Source organism: Bombina bombina, chromosome 6 (genome assembly GCF_027579735.1).
Source record: "Bombina bombina isolate aBomBom1 chromosome 6, aBomBom1.pri, whole genome shotgun sequence".
NCBI classification, from domain to species: domain Eukaryota; kingdom Metazoa; phylum Chordata; class Amphibia; order Anura; family Bombinatoridae; genus Bombina; species Bombina bombina.
Window position 1 is genome coordinate 954,820,345 of NC_069504.1, and position 21,820 is coordinate 954,842,164.

The window sequence follows — 21,820 nt, forward strand, 5'->3', positions numbered from 1 at the left end:
GCTCAAGTATGAAGATCTATCATTATAGGCATGAAATAGCCACTTCCAGAAATTAATGTTCGTTACACGCACACACAAACAACAACAAAATTAATTACTTTAAGAAAAAGTATTATTTGACAATATGTTTTTTCTTTTTCCCCCCAGTTATTACTGCAATGTCTGCGACTGCGTTGTAAAAGACTCAATCAACTTTTTGGACCATATTAATGGAAAAAAACGTAAGTGCTAATTTTCTGCTTATAAAATAGCAAGTGATGTCTATAAATAATATGTTGATTACTTTAAAGGAAGATTAAACACTAAATACAAGCTATCAAAAAATATATATTTAAATTAAAGATCAGCTTGAGAATATGATGTAGATGCATTTTTTTTTCAAATTATATTATTTGTGTAAATATTGAACAAAATAAGTTTAAAGTTTTAGTCAATAAGCGTGTTTAAACTTTAACCCTTTCGTGTCGGGTTTAAATTGTCTACAAATTGAAATCGCGCAATTGTGCTTACGATCGCAAGATTTCAATGATAGGATCGGGTCAGGGGGCGTCCCTATGATGCTAGGCACGCCCTCCATGCCGCAATCCCAATCTTTAAGCGGCGTTGGCTTCAGTACAGCCAAGCGGCAAGGACGTTCCATGCCGTCCTAACGGCGCTAAAGCCCAGTGCAGTTAGGACGTCATGAAATGTCCTAACAGCAGGAAAAGGTTAAAATGGTAATATAAAATGAAAATATATATATATATATATATATATATATATATATATATATATATATATATATATAAAGCCTGCTTTCATTCTTTGTCTCCTTTCCCTGTAATTCCATTCTGAAATTGTGAGCTTCTCAGTTCCTTTTAGAAATGGAAGTGCAAAACACTGTTATATTCCACACAGCCATTGGCTGCACATTCCAGTGACCTATGTATAAGGGTCTCTAATTGGCCACAGCAAATAGGGTAACGCTAGTTACAACATGGCAGCTCCCACTGTTTTATACACTAAAATGTTACACTTATTTTGTCAATATTTAAACAGCTAATGAAACAATAAAAAAAAAAATCTACACGCCTTTACGCTTTCCTTTATCTAATTTCTACTGCAACAACTTAAGTACAGCTATAAATTAGTCACAAAAACATGCAGTCAGTATTTGTGTGGGATATGGAGTTTGCAGTTCCAATTCTAACAGGATGGCATTTTTCAGAATAAAATTAGTTAAAAGGACAAAATAAATAAAGTATGTTTTTGGGAATCTGGTACCCTTAAAAAGTAAGTAGAATGTTACATTTCGTACACCTGTGCAGTAACTCTCCTTCAAACAGGTCAGAACTGGAATGTAATGAAAGATAGATTTCAACATGGTGACACCAATGACTAGAGGGAGGTGCGGAATGACCTCAATACTACTCTTATTAGAAGAATTTAGCGTTTAAAGGGACATTAAACTCCTGAGTACAACTACAGTAGCATGGTAACTACTAACCATGCTAGTGTTTTTCCCCCTTCTTTTCCTGCAGCTCTCTTAAAAGCCTCTCTTTTATTTTAACCCATTACAGAAACCAGTTGGTTACAGCTTTATATGTTTATACTAGGCGCCGCCATCTTGTAGCATGTGTATTGTTGCATCCTGTGATAGAAGCAGTGTGCTTTTACCAGATCAGTGATGTTACTGTCTTTTTGACAGCCGTTACCTTGTACTTTGGTTTTGTATGCACAACAGAAAGCAGAGGCTTTACATATTTCCAGTTTTTTTTAACACATTCTTAAAAATTACATAACAAATATTAAAAAGCCCTCATGAATAATATAGGGACATGCAGCCACTGCAAAAATGTACAGCTCCCGTTTTGTACTGTGCTCTTTAAACTGAGGTGCGCAGTAATGCTTGTCAAGAAGACAATCATATCACAGATCTGTGCATGAACACTTAAACTCCAAGATGACGGCAGCCACTGGGATTAAAAGGTGGAGCAATGGATCAAATTTTATTAAAAAAGATTGAGAGAACCAATCTTGACCAATTTGAACATTTATCTATAACTGGAAGCTTCTAGATGACCTTAGCTGCATGATTTGCATCTGATCAATTCTGATTTGATTTTTAATCCGTAAAGTTTTTTCAAAAGTTGTTTTTATTTTTTATTCAATGCATAGCACATACGTTGCTGCAAGTGATGTATTATTAGATCTTACTTAAAAAGATGTCAAACTACAGTTGCATATCTGATCTCTATCTAATTGTAAGGATTATACTTTTTCTAAAAAAATAATCTACTTTTCAAGAAGTCGTTTTCATGCTGTTAACAATTATCCATATCTAACTTCATTGTCAGCTCAGTAAATTACCTGCAGACTTGGTGTATTGTATTTCTACTAATACAGGACATCTGTAGTTGTTACACTAATTATTGTCTTTGAGAATGTTCACTAGTGTTGTCTGCTGCTGAATGGTGGATTTGACATTTTAGTTTGAAGGCTGTGCATTATAACAAATGTGCTGCCCTTTACTAGGTAGAACAAGGCTCTTGGCTATTCCTGTAATCAAGTTGCTGTTATTTAAGGATGCTCTGTCTCTATCCCCCATAGTCTGAATGACAATCATTTTTACATATTTAAAGGTTTGGATGCATCTGTTACATATATGAAGTTATTGGAAAAGAGAAATAACATTCATTGTGTTCTTAGATAAGTTGTTTTTTTTTTTTTTTGTATTTAATCTCACTTCCACCCCTTCCCAAAATTGTTGCATTTTTGAAAATCTTCTGGGTTTAATTATTGTAGACATTACCAGATTTATCTGATTCTCGGTTGCCATACCTAGAGCTAGTATTTAGGTAGTTTTGTAGTCTTGTTTTCTCCAACATTGGTGTGTCCGGTCCACGGCGTCATCCTTACTTGTGGGATATTCTCTTCCCCAACAGGAAATGGCAAAGAGTCCCAGCAAAGCTGGTCACATGATCCCTCCTAGGCTCCGCCCACCCCAGTCATTCTCTTTGCCGTTGCACAGGCAACATCTCCACGGAGATGGTTAAGAGTTTTTTGGAGTTTAAATGTAGTTTTTATTCTTCTATCAAGTGTTTGTTATTTTAAAATAGTGCTGGTATGTACTATTTACTCTGAAACAGAAAAGGATGAAGATTTCTGTTTGTAAGAGGAAGATGATTTTAGCAGACAGTAACTAAAATCGATTGCTGTTTCCACATAGGACTGTTGAGATGAAGTAACTTCAGTTGGGGGAAACAGTTAGCAGACTTTTCTGCTTAAGGTATGACTAGCCATATTTCTAACAAGACTGTGTAATGCTGGAAGGCTGTCATTTCCCCTCATGGGGACCGGTAAGCCATTTTCTTAGTCAAAAACAAACAGAATAAAGGGCTTATTATGGGCTAAAAAACTGGTAGACATTTTTATGGGCTAAATCGATTGCTTTATTTGTGCATATTATTCAAATTTAGGCTAACAATTGACATTTATAATCTTGGGGAACGTTTATAAAACGGCAGGCACTGTATTGGACACCTTTTTCAGTCAGGGGGCCTTTCTAGTCATAGACTGAGCCTCATTTTCGCGCCATTAATGCGCAGTTGTTTTTTGAGAGCAGGGCATGCAGATGCATGTGTGAGGATCTAAGAATCTCTGAAAAAGCTTTTAAAAGGCGTCATTTGGTATCGTATTCCCCTCAGGGCTTGGTTGGGTCTTAGCAAAGACTGTATCTGGGACTGTATAGGGGTTAAATTGAAAAACGGCTCCGGTTCCGTTATTTTAAGGGTTAAAGCTCTGAAATTTGGTGTGCAATACTTTTAAGGCTTTAAGACACTGTGGTGAAAATTTGGACAATTCCTTCATACTTTTTCACATATTCAGTAATAAAGTGTTTTCTGTTTGAAATTTAAAGTGACAGTAACGGTTTTATTTTAAAACGTTTTTTGTGCATTGTTGACAAGTTTAAGCCTGTTTAACATGTCTGTACCTTCAAATAAGCTATGTTCTATATGTATGAAAGCCAATGTGTCTCCCCATTTAAATTTATGTGATAATTGTGCCATAGCGTCCAAACAAAGTAAGGACAGTACTGCCACAAATAATGATATTGCCCAAGATGATTCCTCAAATGAGGGGAGTAAACATGATACTACATCATCTCCTACTGTGTCTACACCAGTTTTGCCCATGCAGGAGGCCCCTAGTACATCTAGTGCGCCAATACTTATTACCATGCAACAATTAACGGCTGTAATGGATAACTCCATAGCAAATCTTTTATCCAAAATGCCTACTTATCAGAGAAAGCGCGATTGCTCTGTTTTAAACACTGAAGAGCAAGAGGACGCTGATGATAATTGTTCTGTCATACCCTCACACCAATCTGAAGGGGCCATGAGGGAGGTTTTTGTCTGAGGGAGAAATTTCAGATTCAGGAAAAATTTCTCATCAAGCTGAACCTGATGTTGTGACATTTAAATTTAAATTAGAACATCTCCGCGCACTGCTTAAGGAGGTGTTATCTACTCTGGATTATTGTGACAATTTGGTCATTCCAGAGAAATTATGCAAGATGGACAGGTTCCTAGAGGTTCCGGTGCCCCCCGACGCTTTTCCTATACCCAAGCGGGTGGCGGACATAGTAAATAAAGAGTGGGAAAAGCCCGGCATACCTTTTGTTCCTCCCCCTATATTTAAGAAATTATTTCCTATGGTCGACCCCAGAAAGGACTTATGGCAGACAGTCCCCAAGGTCGAGGGGGCAGTTTCTACTCTAAACAAACGCACTACTATTCCTATCGAAGATAGTTGTGCTTTCAAAGATCCTATGGATAAAAAATTGGAAGGTTTGCTTAAAAAGATTTTTGTACAGCAAGGCTACCTTCTACAACCAATTTCATGCATTGTTCCTGTCACTACGGCAGCGTGGTTCTGGTTCGAGGAACTAGAAAAGTCGCTCAGTAGAGAATCTCCATATGAGGAGGTTATGGACAGAGTTCACGCACTTAAATTTGCTAACTCTTTTATTTTAGATGCCGCTTTGCAATTATCAAAATTAGCGGCGAAAAATTCAGGGTTTGCTATTGTGGCGCGCAGAGCGCTTTGGCTAAAGTCTTGGTCAGCGGATGTGTCATCCAAGACAAAATTACTTAACATTCCTTTCAAAGGTAAAACTTTATTTGGACCTGATTTGAAAGAGATTATTTCAGACATCACTGGGGGAAAGGGCCACGCCCTTCCACAGGATAGGTCTTTTAAGGCTAAAGATAAGCCTAATTTTCGTCCCTTTCGCAGAAATGGACCAGCCTCTAATTCTGCATCCTCTAAGCAAGAGGGTAATGCCTCACAACCCAAACCAGCCTGGAAACCAATGCAAGGCTGGAACAAGGGTAAGCAGGCCAAGAAGCCTGCCACTGCTAGCAAGACAGCATGAAGGAGTAGCCCCCGATCCGGGACCGGATCTGGTGGGGGGCAGACTCTCTCTCTTTGCTCAGGCTTGGGCAAGAGATGTTCAGGATCCTTGGACGCTAGAAATAGTTTCTCAAGGATATCTCCTGGAATTCAAGGAACTACCCCCAAGGGGAAGGTTCCACAAGTCTCACTTATCCTCAAACCAAATAAAGAGACAGGCATTCTTACATTGTGTAGAAGACCTGTTAAAGATGGGAGTGATACACCCAGTTCCAATAAAGGAACAAGGAATGGGATTTTATTCCAATCTGTTCGTAGTTCCCAAAAAAGAGGGAACGTTCAGACCAATTTTGGATTTGAAGATCCTAAACAAATTTCTCAGGGTACCATCGTTCAAAATGGAAACTATTCGAACGATTCTACCCACCATCCAGGAAAGTCAATTTATGACTACCGTGGATCTAAAGGATGCGTACCTACATATCCCTATCCACAAGGAACATTATCAGTTCCTAAGGTTCGCTTTTCTGGACAAACATTACCAGTTTGTGGCTCTTCCATTCGGATTAGCCACTGCTCCAAGGATTTTCACAAAGGTGCTAGGGTCCCTTCTAGCGGTTCTAAGACCAAGGGGCATTGCAGTAGTACCTTACTTGGACGACATTCTAATACAAGCGTCGTCCCTGTCAAAGGCAAAGGCTCATACGGACATCGTTCTAGCCTTTCTCACATCTCACGGATGGAAGGTGAACAAAGAAAAGAGTTCTCTGTCCCCGTCAACAAGAGTTCCCTTCTTGGGAACAATAATAGATTCCTTAGAAATGAGGATTTTTCTGACAGAGGTCAGAAAATCAAAACTTCTAAGCTCTTGTCAAGTGCTTCATTCTGTTCCTCGTCCTTCCATAGCGCTATGCATGGAAGTAATAGGATTGATGGTTGCAACAATGGACATAGTTCCTTTTGCACGAATTCATCTAAGGAGATTCACTCCGTTGGTGGCTGACCCTGGACCATCTGTCCCAGGGAATGAGCTTCCGCAGGCCGGAATGGGTCATTGTCACGACCGACGCCAGTCTAGTGGGCTGGGGTGCGGTCTGGGAATCCCTGAAAGCTCAGGGTCTATGGTCTCGGGAAGAGTCTCTTCTCCCGATAAACATTCTGGAACTGAGAGCGATATTCAATGCTCTCAGAGCTTGGCCTCAACTAGCAAAGGCCAAATTCATAAGGTTCCAATCAGACAACATGACGACTGTTGCTTATATCAATCATCAAGGGGGAACAAAGAGTTCCCTGGCGATGAAAGAAGTGACCAAAATAATTCAATGGGCGGAAGATCACTCCTGCCACTTGTCTGCGATCCACATCCCAGGAGTGGAAAATTGGGAAGCGGATTTTCTGAGTCGTCAGACATTTCATCCGGGGGAGTGGGAACTCCATCCGGAAATCTTTGCCCAACTAACTCAATTATGGGGCATTCCAGACATGGATCTGATGGCGTCTCATCAGAACTTCAAGGTTCCTTGCTACAGGTCCAGATCCAGGGATCCCAAGGCGACTCTAGTAGATGCACTAGTAGCTCCTTGGACTTTCAACCTAGCTTACGTATTCCCACCGTTTCCTCTCATTCCCAGGCTGGTAGCCAGGATCAATCAGGAGAGGGCCTCGGTGATCTTGATAGCTCCTGCGTGGCCACACAAGACTTGGTATGCAGACCTGGTGAATATGTCATCGGCTCCACCATGGAAGCTACCTTTGAGACAGGACCTTCTTGTTCAAGGTCCATTCGAACACCCAAATCTGGTCTCCCTCCAACTGACGGCTTGGAGATTGAACGCTTGATTCTATCAAAGCGTGGGTTTTCAGATTCGGTGATAGATACTCTGGTTCAGGCCAGAAAACCTGTAACTAGAAAAATTTACCATAAAATATGGAAAAAATATATCTGTTGGTGTGAATCCAAAGGATTCCCATGGAATAAGATAAAAATTCCTAAGATTCTCTCCTTTCTTCAAGAAGGTTTGGAGAAAGGATTATCTGCAAGTTCTCTAAAGGGACAGATCTCTGCTTTATCTGTCTTACTACACAAAAGACTGGCAGCTGTGCCAGATGTTCAAGCATTTGTTCAGGCTCTGGTTAGGATCAAGCCTGTTTACAGACCTTTGACTCCTCCCTGGAGTCTAAATCTAGTTCTTTCAGTTCTTCAAGGGGTTCCGTTTGAACCTTTACATTCCATAGATATTAAGTTACTATCTTGGAAAGTTTTGTTTTTGGTTGCAATTTCTTCTGCTAGAAGAGTTTCAGAGTTATCTGCTCTGCAGTGTTCTCCTCCTTATCTGGTGTTCCATGCAGATAAGGTGGTTTTGCGTACTAAGCCTGGTTTTCTTCCTAAAGTTGTTTCTAACAAAAATATTAACCAGGAGATAGTTGTACCTTCTTTGTGTCCGAATCCAGTTTCAAAGGAACGTTTGTTACACAATTTGGACGTTGTCCGTGCTCTAAAGTTCTATTTAGAGGCTACTAAAGATTTCAGACAAACATCTTCCTTGTTTGTTGTTTATTCTGGTAAAAGGAGAGGTCAAAAAGCGACTTCTACCTCTCTTTCCTTTTGGCTTAAAAGCATCATCCGATTGGCTTATGAGACTGCCGGACGGCAGCCTCCTGAAAGAATCACAGCTCACTCCACTAGGGCTGTGGCTTCCACATGGGCCTTCAAGAACGAGGCTTCTGTTGACCAGATATGTAAGGCAGCGACTTGGTCTTCACTGCACACTTTTGCCAAATTTTACAAATTTGATACTTTTGCTTCTTCGGAGGCTATTTTTGGGAGAAAGGTTTTGCAAGCTGTGGTTCCTTCCGTTTAGGTGACCTGATTTGCTCCCTCCCTTCATCCGTGTCCTAAAGCTTTGGTATTGGTTCCCACAAGTAAGGATGACGCCGTGGACCGGACACACCAATGTTGGAGAAAACAGAATTTATACTTACCTGATAAATTACTTTCTCCAACGGTGTGTCCGGTCCACGGCCCGCCCTGGTTTTTTAATCAGGTCTGATGAATTATTTTCTCTAACTACAGTCACCACGGTATCATATGGTTTCTCCTATATATATTTCCTCCTGTCCGTCGGTCGAATGACTGGGGTGGGCGGAGCCTAGGAGGGATCATGTGACCAGCTTTGCTGGGACTCTTTGCCATTTCCTGTTGGGGAAGAGAATATCCCACAAGTAAGGATGACGCCGTGGACCGGACACACCGTTGGAGAAAGTAATTTATCAGGTAAGTATAAATTCTGTTATCTTGCCCAGTTTGTGATAATACTTGAACAATAAAGGGACAGTCTAGTCCAAAATAAACTTTCATAATTCAGATAGAGAATGCAATTTTAAACGATTTTCCAATTTACTTTTATCACCAATTTTGCTTTGTTCTCTTGGTTTTCTTAGTTGAAAGCTAAACCTAGGAGGTTCATATGCTAATTTCTAAGTCCTTGAAGGCCGCCTCTTCTTTCAGGGCATTTTGACAGTTTTTCACCACTAGAGGGTGTTAGTTCATGTGTGTCATATAGATAACACTGTGCTCACGCACGTGGAGTTCCAGTGAGCAAGCTCTGATTGGCTAAAATGGATGTCTGTCAAAAGAACTGAAATAAGGGGGCAGTTTGCAGAGGCTTAGATACAAGATAATCACAGAGTTAAAAAGTGTATTTATATAACTGTGTTAGTTATGCAAAACTAGGGAATGGGTAATAAAGGGATTATCTATCTTTTTAAACAATAAAAATTCTGGTGTAGACTGTCCCTTTAAACAAACTAAATAAAGAAAACCTTGATTTAGATGTAAAACATTTTAATAAATGTAGATTAGATTATGTACCACCTCTTGTAAAAAGCCTGGTTATGTCCTGGGTCTTTTTTTTTTTCATTTTTATTGGAGTCAAGTAAGCTAGCAGAAGAAAGCTTTTAAATGTATATCAGCTGTATATAATTATTTGTTTTATTTTTTGTCATATATTTGAAGTAGCAGTCTGTATCCCTATCTGTCCATTTCCTGGCTCCTAAAAATGTAGCTTTATCCTCAAAATTGTAGCTTCTAAGTTTAATGAAAACTATGTAGAAGCTTGCTGTAAACCTTTTGATCCCATCAACTAGTTTTAGTTTTTTTTTCACCCACATTTCTTATAAGATCTCGAGGAACATGACGACCATCTTTATTGTAAATATAGATATTTACATGCATGCTTCATACAAAATACTTTTTTTGCATCTAAAAGGGGACATATTTGTTTATATTTTAATTTTTGGTGGAGGAAGGTCCTTATATATTTTTTTTTTTGTTTCATGCTGAAAATACTATTCATTCATTTATTTTAATTGAGTTTTATATTCTTTCTTTTATTTTTCTCACAAAGCTCTTTCAATGTTAATCTGAAATCACAGACATACTAACATGATATATCATTTATTCTGTTTTTGCTTTTTATTTATTTATTCTTCTATTTCAGATCAGAGGAACCTGGGAATGTCCATGAGAGTAGAGCGCTCCACATTGGATCAAGTGAAGAAACGATTTGAAGTAAACAAAAAGAAGATGGAGGAGAAACAGAAGGACTATGACTTTGAAGAGAGAATGAAAGAACTTAGAGAAGAGGTACAGCATTTTTATTATAAGTATTAAAAAGATATTAAACACTTGCATTTATGTAAAAAAAAATGTTCTTACCACCACTCTCCCTAGAGAGGCCAAAAAGCAAATTCTTTAACTTAGACTGGGGGTCAACAAATTTGTTTTAAATTGAAGAGCCAGTAAGAATATTTTGGAGCCAGGCAGTGGTATTTGGATATAGATATACAGAGAATAAAAAGTTAAGAGCCAGGGATAAATTTCTAGGAGCCAGTGGCTACCTTGCTCCTGGGTTTTTGGACCTTCTTAAGTAGCGTGGAATCAGCATAATTTCTTTCCTTAGATATGGTGAGTCCACGGCATCCTCAATTACTGTTGAGAATGCCAGCAGGAGGAAGCAAAGAGCACGGCAGCCAAGCTGTTAAGTATCACTCCCCTTTCCACAAACCCCAGTCATTCTCTTTGCCTTCGTTCATGGAGGAGGTGAAGTTTTGGTGTCTGAAGAAAATGTAAATTTTACTACAAGCAAGTTTATTGGGTATAGCCGTACTCCACGTTAATCTCTTCAGTAAGGGTAGTGGTGGCTTTCAAGCAGTTAGGAACTTGTAAGGTGGGCCTTACTGTGTTTTTACTAACATTTTTGCTGCCCTAGTATAGAAAATCAGAGTTGGTTTACTCTGTTCTTTCTCTTGTACAGGTCTCTGTGAGGAACTGTGTCCTTACATACCTAGTGAGCGTTCTACATGCCGGACAGCGGACTTGGCAGGTAAGTGCTTTTTCTTCCAGGTGGAGAGTTTATGCACTTAAATATTTTCCTGCATATATTTCATTAAGGGACAAGGTAATCCTTAACTAAGGATTAGTCTGGACATGGAGCAGGCACTGCATACAATGTGACTATGTTAACCTTTTTGTGTGGGGTTAATTATTTTTATTAGAGACATTTTCTGGTGGAGACTTATTGTATTCTCTGTGAAAAGCTACTGCTCTATTGAGCTGCTCTTAGTAAAGAGAGCTTATGGTCTACGGAATTTTTTGTCAGTTTAGCGGGGTTTTTAGTTAACCGCTATTGAGTTCTCAGGGGCTCTGTTTTGAGAGGTTGTCAGTACGTTAGAAGTGGCGTACCAGGAAGTAAGTTACTTTTGCGCCTTGTCGCAGCACAGCAGCTTGTTCCCGATGACATGATACTCAGTCAGCTTTAGTGTAAGACGGAGCGGTGTCGGCTGCAAAGATATTGCGCTATTATCTGGAGTCCGGCTGTTCGTTGTGAGGAAGTCCGGTCAGATTAAGGAGCAGGTAGGCGCCTCAGCTAAGACTGAAGTGTGAGGTTCCGTGAGGTTGATTATTTTGAGCGTACTATCGCTCGGTTGTGTATTAAAGGTTTTTATTGAAAGACTGCTTGGAATCATATACCCTAGCTAGTAAGTGGCAGTGCTACCTAGCAATCGCTGTTATATTCTTGTCAGGTGGAAATTATATTTGATAGCATCATGTCTGATGTAGAGCAAGGTTCTGCACAGATGAATAATTGTCTGTTGTGTTTAGAAGCACAGATTGTTGATCCTATGCAATTCTGTTCCTCATGTGTTAAGAGGACGTTACTATGTAAAGAAAATATTTTTATAGTTGAGCCTAATGTCTCAGGATGATGCTGTTCAGGTAATTCCACAGCCTTCCCCTGTAACGTCCCAAGCCTCAACTGCGTCACATGCAGTGCCCTGTGGTTCTTCTATAACTCCTAGTGGAGTATGTTTGAAGGCGGAGATTGCCGCACAAGTTTCTTTTGCAGTTTCGGCGGCGTTAGCTGCTTTTTCTATGTTAAAGGGGAAATGCAAAAGGAAAGTTAAAGATTCAGATAGTAAGGTTTCTGATTCTAGTAATGTTTCTCAGATGGTCCTTCCTCTTGAGTCTGATGAGGAAGATTCGTCAGTACTTTTTGAGGGAGAAATTTCAGATTCAGACAGTGTAATACCTTCTTCTGAAGTTGAGGGGGTTTCCTTCAGATTTAAGCTTGAACACCTTTGTTTTTTATTATTATTATTATTATCGGTTATTTGTAGAGCGCCAACAGATTACGCAGCGCTAACAGATTACGCAGCGCTAATTGTTAAAGGAGGTTTTGGCTACCTTGGACAACCTTGAAACTCGTGTCGTTGTCCACCCTAAGAAATCTAGTAAACTTAATATTTACTTTGAAGTTCATTCCTCTAAAGAGGTTTTCTCCAACATTGGTGTGTCCGGTCCACGGCGTCATCCTTACTTGTGGGAATATCTCTTCCCCAACAGGAAATGGCAAAGAGTCCCAGCAAAGCTGGCCATATAGTCCCTCCTAGGCTCCGCCCACCCCAGTCATTCTCTTTGCCGTTGCACAGGCAACATCTCCACGGAGATGGTTAAGAGTTTTTGGTGTTTAAATGTAGTTTTTATTCTTCTATCAAGTGTTTGTTATTTTAAAATAGTGCTGGTATGTACTATTTACTCTGAAACAGAAAAAGATGAAGATTTCTGTTTGTGAGAGGAAGATGATTTTAGCAGACAGTAACTAAAATCGATTGCTGTTTCCACATAGGACTGTTGAGATGAAGTAACTTCAGTTGGGGGAAACAGTTAGCAGACTTTTCTGCTTAAGGTATGACTAGCCATATTTCTAACAAGACTGTGTAATGCTGGAAGGCTGTCATTTTTCCCCTCATGGGGATAGGTAAGCCATTTTCTTAGTCTCAAACAGAATAAAGGGCTTAATATGGGCTATAAAACTGGTAGACACTTTTATGGGCTAAATCGATTGCTTTATTTGGGCATTTTATACATGATGATGATATGATGATATCTCACATTTATAAGCTTGGGGAACGTTTTTTAACGGCAGGCACTATTTTAGACACCTTTTCCAGTCAGGGAGGGCCTTCCCAGTTGTAGGCTGAGCCTCATTTTCGCGCCTTTACTGCGCAGTTGTTTTTGAGAGCAAGACATGCAGATGCATGTGTGAGGACCTGAAAATAGCTGGAAAAGTTTCTAGAAGGCGTCATTTGGTATCGTATTCCCCTCTGGGCTTGGTTAGATCTCAGCAAAAGCTGTAGCTGTGTCTGTATAGGGGTTAAATTTGTAAACGGCTCCGGTTCCGTTATTAAAGCTCTGAAATTTGGTGTGCAAAACTCTTAATGCTTTAAGACACTGTGGTGAAATTTTGGTAATTTTTGAACAATTCCTTCATAGTTTTTCACATATTCAGTAATAAAGTGTTTTTGTTTAAAATTTAAAGAGACAGTAACGGTTTTGTTTTAAAACGGTTTTTGTGCTTTATTAACAAGTTTAAGCCTGTTTAACATGTCTGTGCCTTCGGATAAGCTATGTTCTATATGTATGAAAGCCAATGTGTCTCCCCATTTAAATTTGTGTGATAATTGTGCCATAGCGTCCAAACAAAGTAAGGACAGTACTGCCACAGATAATGAAATTGCCCAAGATTATTCCTCAGATGAGGGGAGTAGACATGATACTGCATCATCTCCTACTGTGTCTACACCAGTTTTGCCCACGCAGGAGGCCCCTAGTACATCTAGCGCGCCAATGCTTATTACCATGCAACAATTGACTGTAATGGATAACTCCATAGCAAATATTTTATCCAAAATGCCTGCATATCAGAGAAAGCGCGATTGCTCTGTCTTAAACACTGAAGAGCAGGAGGGCGCTGATGATAATTGTTCTGTCATACCCTCACACCAATCTGAAGTGGCCATGAGGGAGGTTTTGTCAGATGGGGAAATTTCAGATTCAGGAAAAATTTCTCAACAAGCTGAACCTGATGTTGTGACATTTAAATTAGAACATCTCCGCGCACTGCTTAAGGAGGTGTTATCTACTCTGGATGATTGTGACAACTTGGTCATTCCAGAGAAATTATGCAAAATGGACAAGTTCCTAGAGGTTCCGGTGCACCCCGACGCTTTTCCTATACCCAAGCGGGTGGCGGACATAGTGAATAAGGAGTGGGAGAAGCCCGGCATACCTTTTGTTCCCCCTCCTATATTTAAGAAATTATTTCCTATGGTCGACCCCAGAAAGGACTTATGGCAGACAGTCCCTAAGGTCGAGGGGGCAGTTTCTACTTTAAACAAGCGCACTACTATTCCTATCGAGGATAGTTGTGCTTTCAAAGATCCTATGGATAAAAAATTGGAAGGTTTGCTTAAAAAGATTTTTGTACAGCAAGGTTACCTTCTACAACCCTTTTCGTGCATTGTTCCTGTCACTACTGCAGCGTGGTTCTGGTTCGAGGAACTAGAAAAGTCGCTCGGTAGAGAGACTCCATATGAGGAGGTTATGGACAGAGTTCACGCACTTAAGTTGGCTAACTCTTTTATTTTAGATGCCGCCTTGCAATTAGCTAAATTAGCGGCAAAAAATTCAGGGTTTGCAATTGTGGCGCGTAGAGCGCTTTGGCTAAAGTCTTGGTCAGCGGATGTATCATCCAAGACAAAATTGCTTAACATCCCTTTCAAAGGTAAAACTCTCTTCGGACCAGAATTGAAAGAGATTATCTCAGACATCACTGGGGGAAAGGGCCACGCCCTTCCACAAGATAGGCCGTTCAAGGCCAAGAATAAGTCTAATTTTCGTTCCTTTCGCAATTTCAGGAACGGACCGGCCTCGAATTCTGCATCCTCTAAGCAAGAGGGTAATGCCTCACAGCCCAAACCAGCCTGGAAACCTATGCAGGGCTGGAACAAGGGTAAGCAGGTCAAGAAGCCTGCTGCTGCTAACAAGACAGCATGAAGGAGTAGCCCCCGATCCGGGACCGGATCTAGTAGGGGGCAGACTCTCTCTCTTTGCTCAAGCTTGGGCAAGAGATGTTCAGGATCCCTGGGCACTAGAAATAGTTTCTCAGGGTTATCTTCTGGAATTCAGGGAACTACCCCCAAGGGGAAGGTTCCACATGTCTCACTTATCCTTAAACCAAATAAAGAGACAGGCGTTCTTACATTGTGTAGAAGACCTGTTAAAAATGGGAGTGATACACCCTGTCCCAATAAAAGAACAGGGAATGGGATTTTATTCAAATCTGTTCGTAGTTCCCAAAAAAGAGGGAACATTCAGACCAATTTTGGATCTGAAGATCCTAAACAAATTTCTCAGGGTACCATCGTTCAAAATGGAAACCATTCGAACGATTCTACCCACTATCCAGGAAGGTCAATTTATGACTACCGTGGATCTAAAGGATGCGTACCTACATATTCCTATCCACAAAGAACATCATCAGTTCCTAAGGTTCGCCTTTCTGGACAAACATTACCAGTTTGTGTCCCTCCCATTCGGGTTAGCCACTGCTCCAAGGATTTTGACAAAGGTACTCGGGTCCCTTCTAGTGGTTCTAAGGCCGAGGGGCATTGCAGTAGTACCATACCTGGACGACATTCTAATACAAGCGTCGTCCCTCTCAAAAGCAAAGGCTCATACAGACATTGTTCTGGCCTTTCTCAGATCGCACGGATGGAAGGTGAACGTAGAAAAAAGTTCTCTGTCTCCGTCAACAAGAGTTCCCTTCTTGGGAACAATAATAGATTCCTTAGAAATGAGGATTTTTCTGACAGAGATCAGAAAATCAAAGCTTCTAAGCGCTTGTCAAGTTCTTCATTCTGTTCCACGTCCTTCCATAGTTCAGTGCATGGCAGTAGTAGGGTTGATGGTTGCAGCAATGGACATAGTTCCTTTTGCACGAATTCATCTAAGACCATTACAACTGTGCATGCTCAAACAGTGGAATGGGGACTATACAGACTTGTCTCCAATGATTCAAGTAGATCAGAAGACCAGAGATTCACTCCGTTGGTGGCTGACCCTGGACCATCTATCCAAGGGAATGAGCTTCCGCAGACCAGAGTGGGTCATTGTCACGACCGACGCCAGTCTAGTGGGCTGGGGCGCGGTCTGGGAATCCCTGAAGTCTCAGGGACTATGGTCTCGGGAAGAGTCTCTTCTCCCGATAAACATTCTGGAACTAAGAGCGATTTTCAATGCTCTCAGGGCTTGGCCTCAACTAGCAAAGGCCAGATTCATAAGATTCCAATCAGACAAAATGACGACTGTTGCGTATATCAATCATCAGGGGGGAACAAGGAGTTCCCTGGCGATGAAAGAAGTGACCAAAATAATACAATGGGCGGAGGAACACTCCTGCCATCTATCTGCGATCCACGTCCCAGGTGTGGAAAACTGGGAAGCGGATTATCTGAGTCGTCAGACTTTCCATCCGGGGGAGTGGGAACTCCATCCGGAGATCTTTGCCCAACTGACTCAATTATGGGGCATTCCAGACATGGATCTGATGGCGTCTCGTCAGAACTTCAAGGCTCCGTGTTACGGGTCCAGATCCAGGGATCCCAAGGCGACTCTAGTAGATGCACTAGTAGCACCTTGGACCTTCAACCTAGCTTATGTGTTTCCACCGTTTCCTCTCATTCCCAGGCTGGTAGCCAGGATCAAACAGGAGAGGGCCTCGGTGATCTTGATAGCTCCTGCGTGGCCACGCAGGACTTGGTATGCAGACCTGGTGAATATGTCATCGGTTCCACCATGGAAGCTACCTTTGAGACAGGACCTTCTTGTTCAGGGTCCATTCGAACATCCAAATCTGGTCTCCCTCCAGCTGACGGCTTGGAGATTGAACGCTTGATTCTTTCAAAGCGTGGGTTTTCAGATTCTGTGATAGATACTCTAGTTCAGGCCAGAAAACCAGTAACTAGAAAGATTTACCATAAGATATGGAAAAAATATATCTGTTGGTGTGAATCCAAAGGATTCCCATGGAATAAGATAAAAATCCCTAAGATTCTCTCCTTTCTACAAGAAGGTTTGGAGAAAGGATTATCTGCAAGTTCTCTAAAGGGACAGATCTCTGCTTTATCTGTCTTACTACACAAAAGACTGGCAGCTGTGCCAGATGTTCAAGCATTTGTTCAGGCTCTGGTTAGGATCAAGCCTGTTTACAGACCTTTGACTCCTCCCTGGAGTCTAAATCTAGTTCTTTCAGTTCTTCAAGGGGTTCCGTTTGAACCTTTACATTCCATAGATATTAAGTTACTATCTTGGAAAGTTTTGTTTTTGGTTGCTATTTCTTCTGCTAGAAGAGTTTCTGAGTTATATGCTTTGCAGTGTTCTCCGCCTTATCTGGTGTTCCATGCAGATAAGGTGGTTTTGCGTACTAAGCCTGGTTTTCTTCCAAAGGTTGTTTCTAACAAGAATATTAACCAGGAGATAGTTGTTCCTTCTTTATGTCCGAATCCAGTTTCAAAGAAGGAACGTTTGTTACACAATTTGGACGTAGTCCGTGCTCTAAAATTCTATTTAGAGGCTACAAAAGATTTCAGACAAACATCTTCTTTGTTTGTTGTCTATTCTGGTAAGAGGAGAGGTCAAAAAGCGACTTCTACCTCTCTTTCCTTTTGGCTTAAAAGCATCATCCGATTGGCTTACGAGACTGCCGGACGGCAGCCTCCTGAAAGAATTACAGCTCACTCCACTAGGGCTGTAGCTTCCACATGGGCCTTCAAGAACGAGGCTTCTGTTGACCAGATATGTAAGGCAGCGACTTGGTCTTCACTGCACACTTTTGCCAAATTTTACAAATTTGATACTTTTGCTTCTTCGGAGGCTATTTTTGGGAGAAAGGTTTTGCAAGTCGTGGTGCCTTCCGTTTAGGTGACCTGATTTGCTCCCTCCCTTCATCCGTGTCCTAAAGCTTTGGTATTGGTTCCCACAAGTAAGGATGACGCCGTGGACCGGACACACCAATGTTGGAGAAAACAGAATTTATGCTTACCTGATAAATTACTTTCTCCAACGGTGTGTCCGGTCCACGGCCCGCCCTGGTTTTTTAATCAGGTCTGATGAATTATTTTCTCTAACTACAGTCACCACGGTACCATATGGTTTCTCCTATATATTTTCCTCCTGTCCGTCGGTCGAATGACTGGGGTGGGCGGAGCCTAGGAGGGACTATATGGCCAGCTTTGCTGGGACTCTTTGCCATTTCCTGTTGGGGAAGAGATATTCCCACAAGTAAGGATGACGCCGTGGACCGGACACACCGTTGGAGAAAGTAATTTATCAGGTAAGCATAAATTCTGTTTTTCCGGTTCCAGACAATGCTCTGGATATTATTAATTAGGAGTGGGAGAAGCTGGTGGTATTGTTTTCCCTATTTCCTATTTTTAAGAGGATGTTTCCAATCGCTGACTCCATACAGGAACAATGGCACACGGTCCCTAAGGTAGAAGGGGCCATTTCTACTCTGGCTAAGAGGACCACTATTCCTATTGAGGATAGCTGCTCATTTAAAGATCCTATGGACATAAAGCTGGAGGTGGTTTTGAAGAGGATATATGTTCATCATGGTCTTTTATGGTAACCTGCAGTGTGGCATTGTACTGGTTTGACGCCTTGTCTGAGTCCCTTCAGGTAGAGACCCCTTTGGATGAGATCCAAGACAGGATTACGGCTCTTAAGTTAGCTAATTCTTTTATCTCTGATGCTATTCTGCAGGTGATTAGGCTAGGAGCTAAGACATCTGGCTTTGCGGTGCTAGGCCGCAGAGCATTGTGGCTGAAATCTTTGTCAGCGGATGTTTCCTCTAAGGTCAAGCTGTTGGTGATTCCTTACAAGGGTAAGACCTTGTTTGGCCCTGGTTGTGCAGAAATCATTTCTGATATTACAGGTGGAAAGTGTGACAGCATAAAGCACTTTAATTGTTTAAAACCACAGAGTTACAGGCAGCAATGTTTCGGGAAACATCCCTTAGTCATGCATGACTAAAGGATGTTTCCCAAAACGTTGCAGCCTGTAACCCTGTGGTTTTAAACAATTAAAGTGCTTTATTCTGTCACACTTTCTGCTGTTTGGAATATTCGTTTTTTAGTGGGTTTTGAAAAGTTGCCCACTGTGACGTGCAAGTATACCTGTGTGCTGGACTTATAACTTGTTGGTTGATATTACAGGTGGAAAAGGGTCTTTTCTACCTCAAGATAAAAGATAAAAAGAATAGACCAAAGAGACAGAGTAATTTTCATTCCTTTTGTAACTTCAGAGGTAAGTCTTCCCCTTCCTCGTCTAAGCAGGTACAGTCCAAGCCTTCTTGGAAGCCCAGTCAGTCTTGTAACAAGGGGAAGCAGTCAAAGAAGCCCGCAGCTGACTCTAAATCGGCATGAAGGGATTGCCCCCGATCCGGGATCGGATCAAGTGGGGGGGGGGGGCAGACTTTCTCAGTTCTCTCAAGCATGGATACGAGATGTCCCAGATCCTTGGGCCGTGGACATAGTATCCCAGGGTTACAAATTAGAATTCAAGACCTTTCCTCCCAGGGGCAGGTTCCACCTCTTAAGATTATCTGCAGACCAGATAAAAAGAGAGGCGTTCTTGAAATGTGTACAGGATCTTTCCTACCTGGGAGTGGTAGTTCCAGTACTGGAACAGGGTCTAGGGTTCTATTCCAATCTGTTTGTGGTTCTCAAAAAAGAGGGAACTTTCCGACCAATTCTAGATCTGAAGTGTCTAAACAAGTTTCTCAGAGTACTGTCCTTCAACATGGAGACTATCTGTTCCATCCTTCCTTTAGTGCAAGAGGGTCAGTTCATGACGACCATAGACCTGAAGGGTGTGTACCTTCATGTTCCCATCCACAGGGATCATCACAAATTCCTGAGATTCGCCTTTCTAGACAAACACTTTCAGTTTGTGGCTCTTCTGTTTGGTCTTGCCACAGCTCCCAGAATTTTCTCAAAGGTTCTGGGGGCTCTCTTGGCAGTGATCAGGGCTCAGGGAATTGCAGTGGCGCCCTACTTGGACCACATATTGGTTTAGGCACCATCTTTTCAACAAGCGAACTCTCATACAGAGATCTTGTTGTCTTTTCTACGTTCCCACTGATGGAAAGTGAATCTGGAAAATAGTTCCCTTGTTCCAGCTACAAGGATGGTTTTCCTAGGGATCATAATAGATTCCCTATCAATGAAAATATTTCTTCTTGCCTTTCTCTTCAGTCTACTGTTCGGCCATCAGTAGCTCAATGTATGGAGGTAATTGGTCTGATGGTCGCTTCCATGGACATAATTCCTTTTGCTCAATTCCGTTTGAGAGTTCTACAGTTATGCATGCTCAGGCAATGGAACAAAGATCATTCGGATTTGTCTCAGAGATCTAAATCAGTCGACAAGAGACTCTCTTCCATGGTGGCTTTCTCAGGAGCATCTGTCACAAGGAAGATTCTTTCTGAGACCCTCCTGGGTGATTGTGACTACGGATGCCAGCCTTCTGGTCTTGGGGAGCTGTCTGGGACTCGTTAAAGGCGCAGGGACTCTGGACTCGGGAGGAGTCTGCTCTCCCCATAAACATCTTGGAGTTGAGATCGATTTACATTGCTGTGATGGCTTGGCCTCAGTTGTCTTTAGCCCGATTTATCAGGTTTCAGACGGACAAAATCAACTCAGTAGCATACATCAATCACCAAGGTGGAACTCTGAGTTCCTTAACCATGAAGGAGGTAACTCGGATTTTTCAGTGGGCAGAAGCTCACAATTGCTGTCTATCTGCCATCCACATTCCAGGAGTGGACAACTGGGAAGCAGATTTCCTGAGCAGACAGATTTTTCATCCCGGGGAGTGGGAACTCCATCCGGAGGTGTTCTCCAGCTTAATCCTCAAATGGGGGGTGCCGGAGTTGGATCTGATGGCGTCTCGGCAGAACACCAAGCTTCCAAGGTACGGTTCAAGGTCAAGGGATCCACAGGCCGCTCTCATAGATGATCTGGTGGTTCCTTGGGACTTCAGGCTAGTATACCTGTTTCCTCTGTTTGCTCTCCTTCCACGAATCATTGTTCGGATCAAGGAAGAGAGAGCGTTGGTGATTTTATTAGCACCTGCGTGGCCTCGCGGGATATGGTATGCGGATCTAGTGGAGATGTCATCTCTCGCACCTTGGAAATTGCCTCTGAGGAAGGACCTTCTACTTCAGGGTCCCTTCCTTCATCCAAATCTCGTTTCTCTGAAGCTGACTGCTTGGAGATTGAACGCTTAGTTCTGGCTAAGCGTGGGTTTTCTGAGTCGGTCATTGAGACCATGATTCAGGAGCGTAAGCCTGTTATTAGAAATATTTACCATAAGATTTGGCGTAAATATCTTTATTGGTGTGAATCCAAGGGCTACTCTTGGAGTAGGGTCAGGATTCCTAGGATTTTGTCCTTTCTCCAGGAAGGTCTGGAAAAAGGTTTGTCAGTACACTGAAGGGTCAGATTTCTGCTCTATCTATCTTGTTACATAAGCGTCTGGCAGATGTGCCAGATGTGCAATCTTTTTGTCAGGCCTTAGTCAGAATTAGGCCTGTGTTTAAGTCTGTTGCTTCTCCTTGGAGCCTTAATCTTGTTCTTAAGGTTTTGCAGCAGGCTCCGTTTGAGCCAATGCATTTCATAGATATTAAGTTGTTATCTTGGAAGGTTCTGTTTCTTATGGCTATCTCTTCTGCTCGAAGAGTTTCGGAACTCTCAGCTTTGCCGTGTGATTCGCCTTCTCTTATCTTTCATGCAGAGAAGGAAGTTCTTCGTACTAAGTTTGGTTTTCTTCCTAAAGTTGTTACTGATAGAAATATTAATCAGGAAATTGTTGTTCTTTCTCTATGTCCTAATCCTTCTTCTCATAAGGAACGTTTGTTGCACAATTTAGATGTTATGCGTGCTCTGAAATTCTACCTACAGGCGACTAACTATTTTCGCCAGTGTTCTTCCCTGTTTGTTTGCTTCTCTGGGAAACGTA

General features: G+C 41.7%; 1 protein-coding gene across 1 annotated transcript in view; it reads left to right on the forward strand.

Moving 5' to 3' along the window:
* The window catches only part of ZMAT2 (zinc finger matrin-type 2), an 88,713-nt gene that overhangs the window by 43,908 nt on the left and 22,985 nt on the right, over nucleotides 1-21,820 (forward strand). The window contains exons 4-5 of the mRNA XM_053718605.1: nucleotides 148-221; nucleotides 9,897-10,042. Coding sequence (XP_053574580.1) covers nucleotides 148-221; nucleotides 9,897-10,042 — 220 coding nt within the window. The remainder of the gene's footprint in view (nucleotides 1-147; nucleotides 222-9,896; nucleotides 10,043-21,820) is intronic.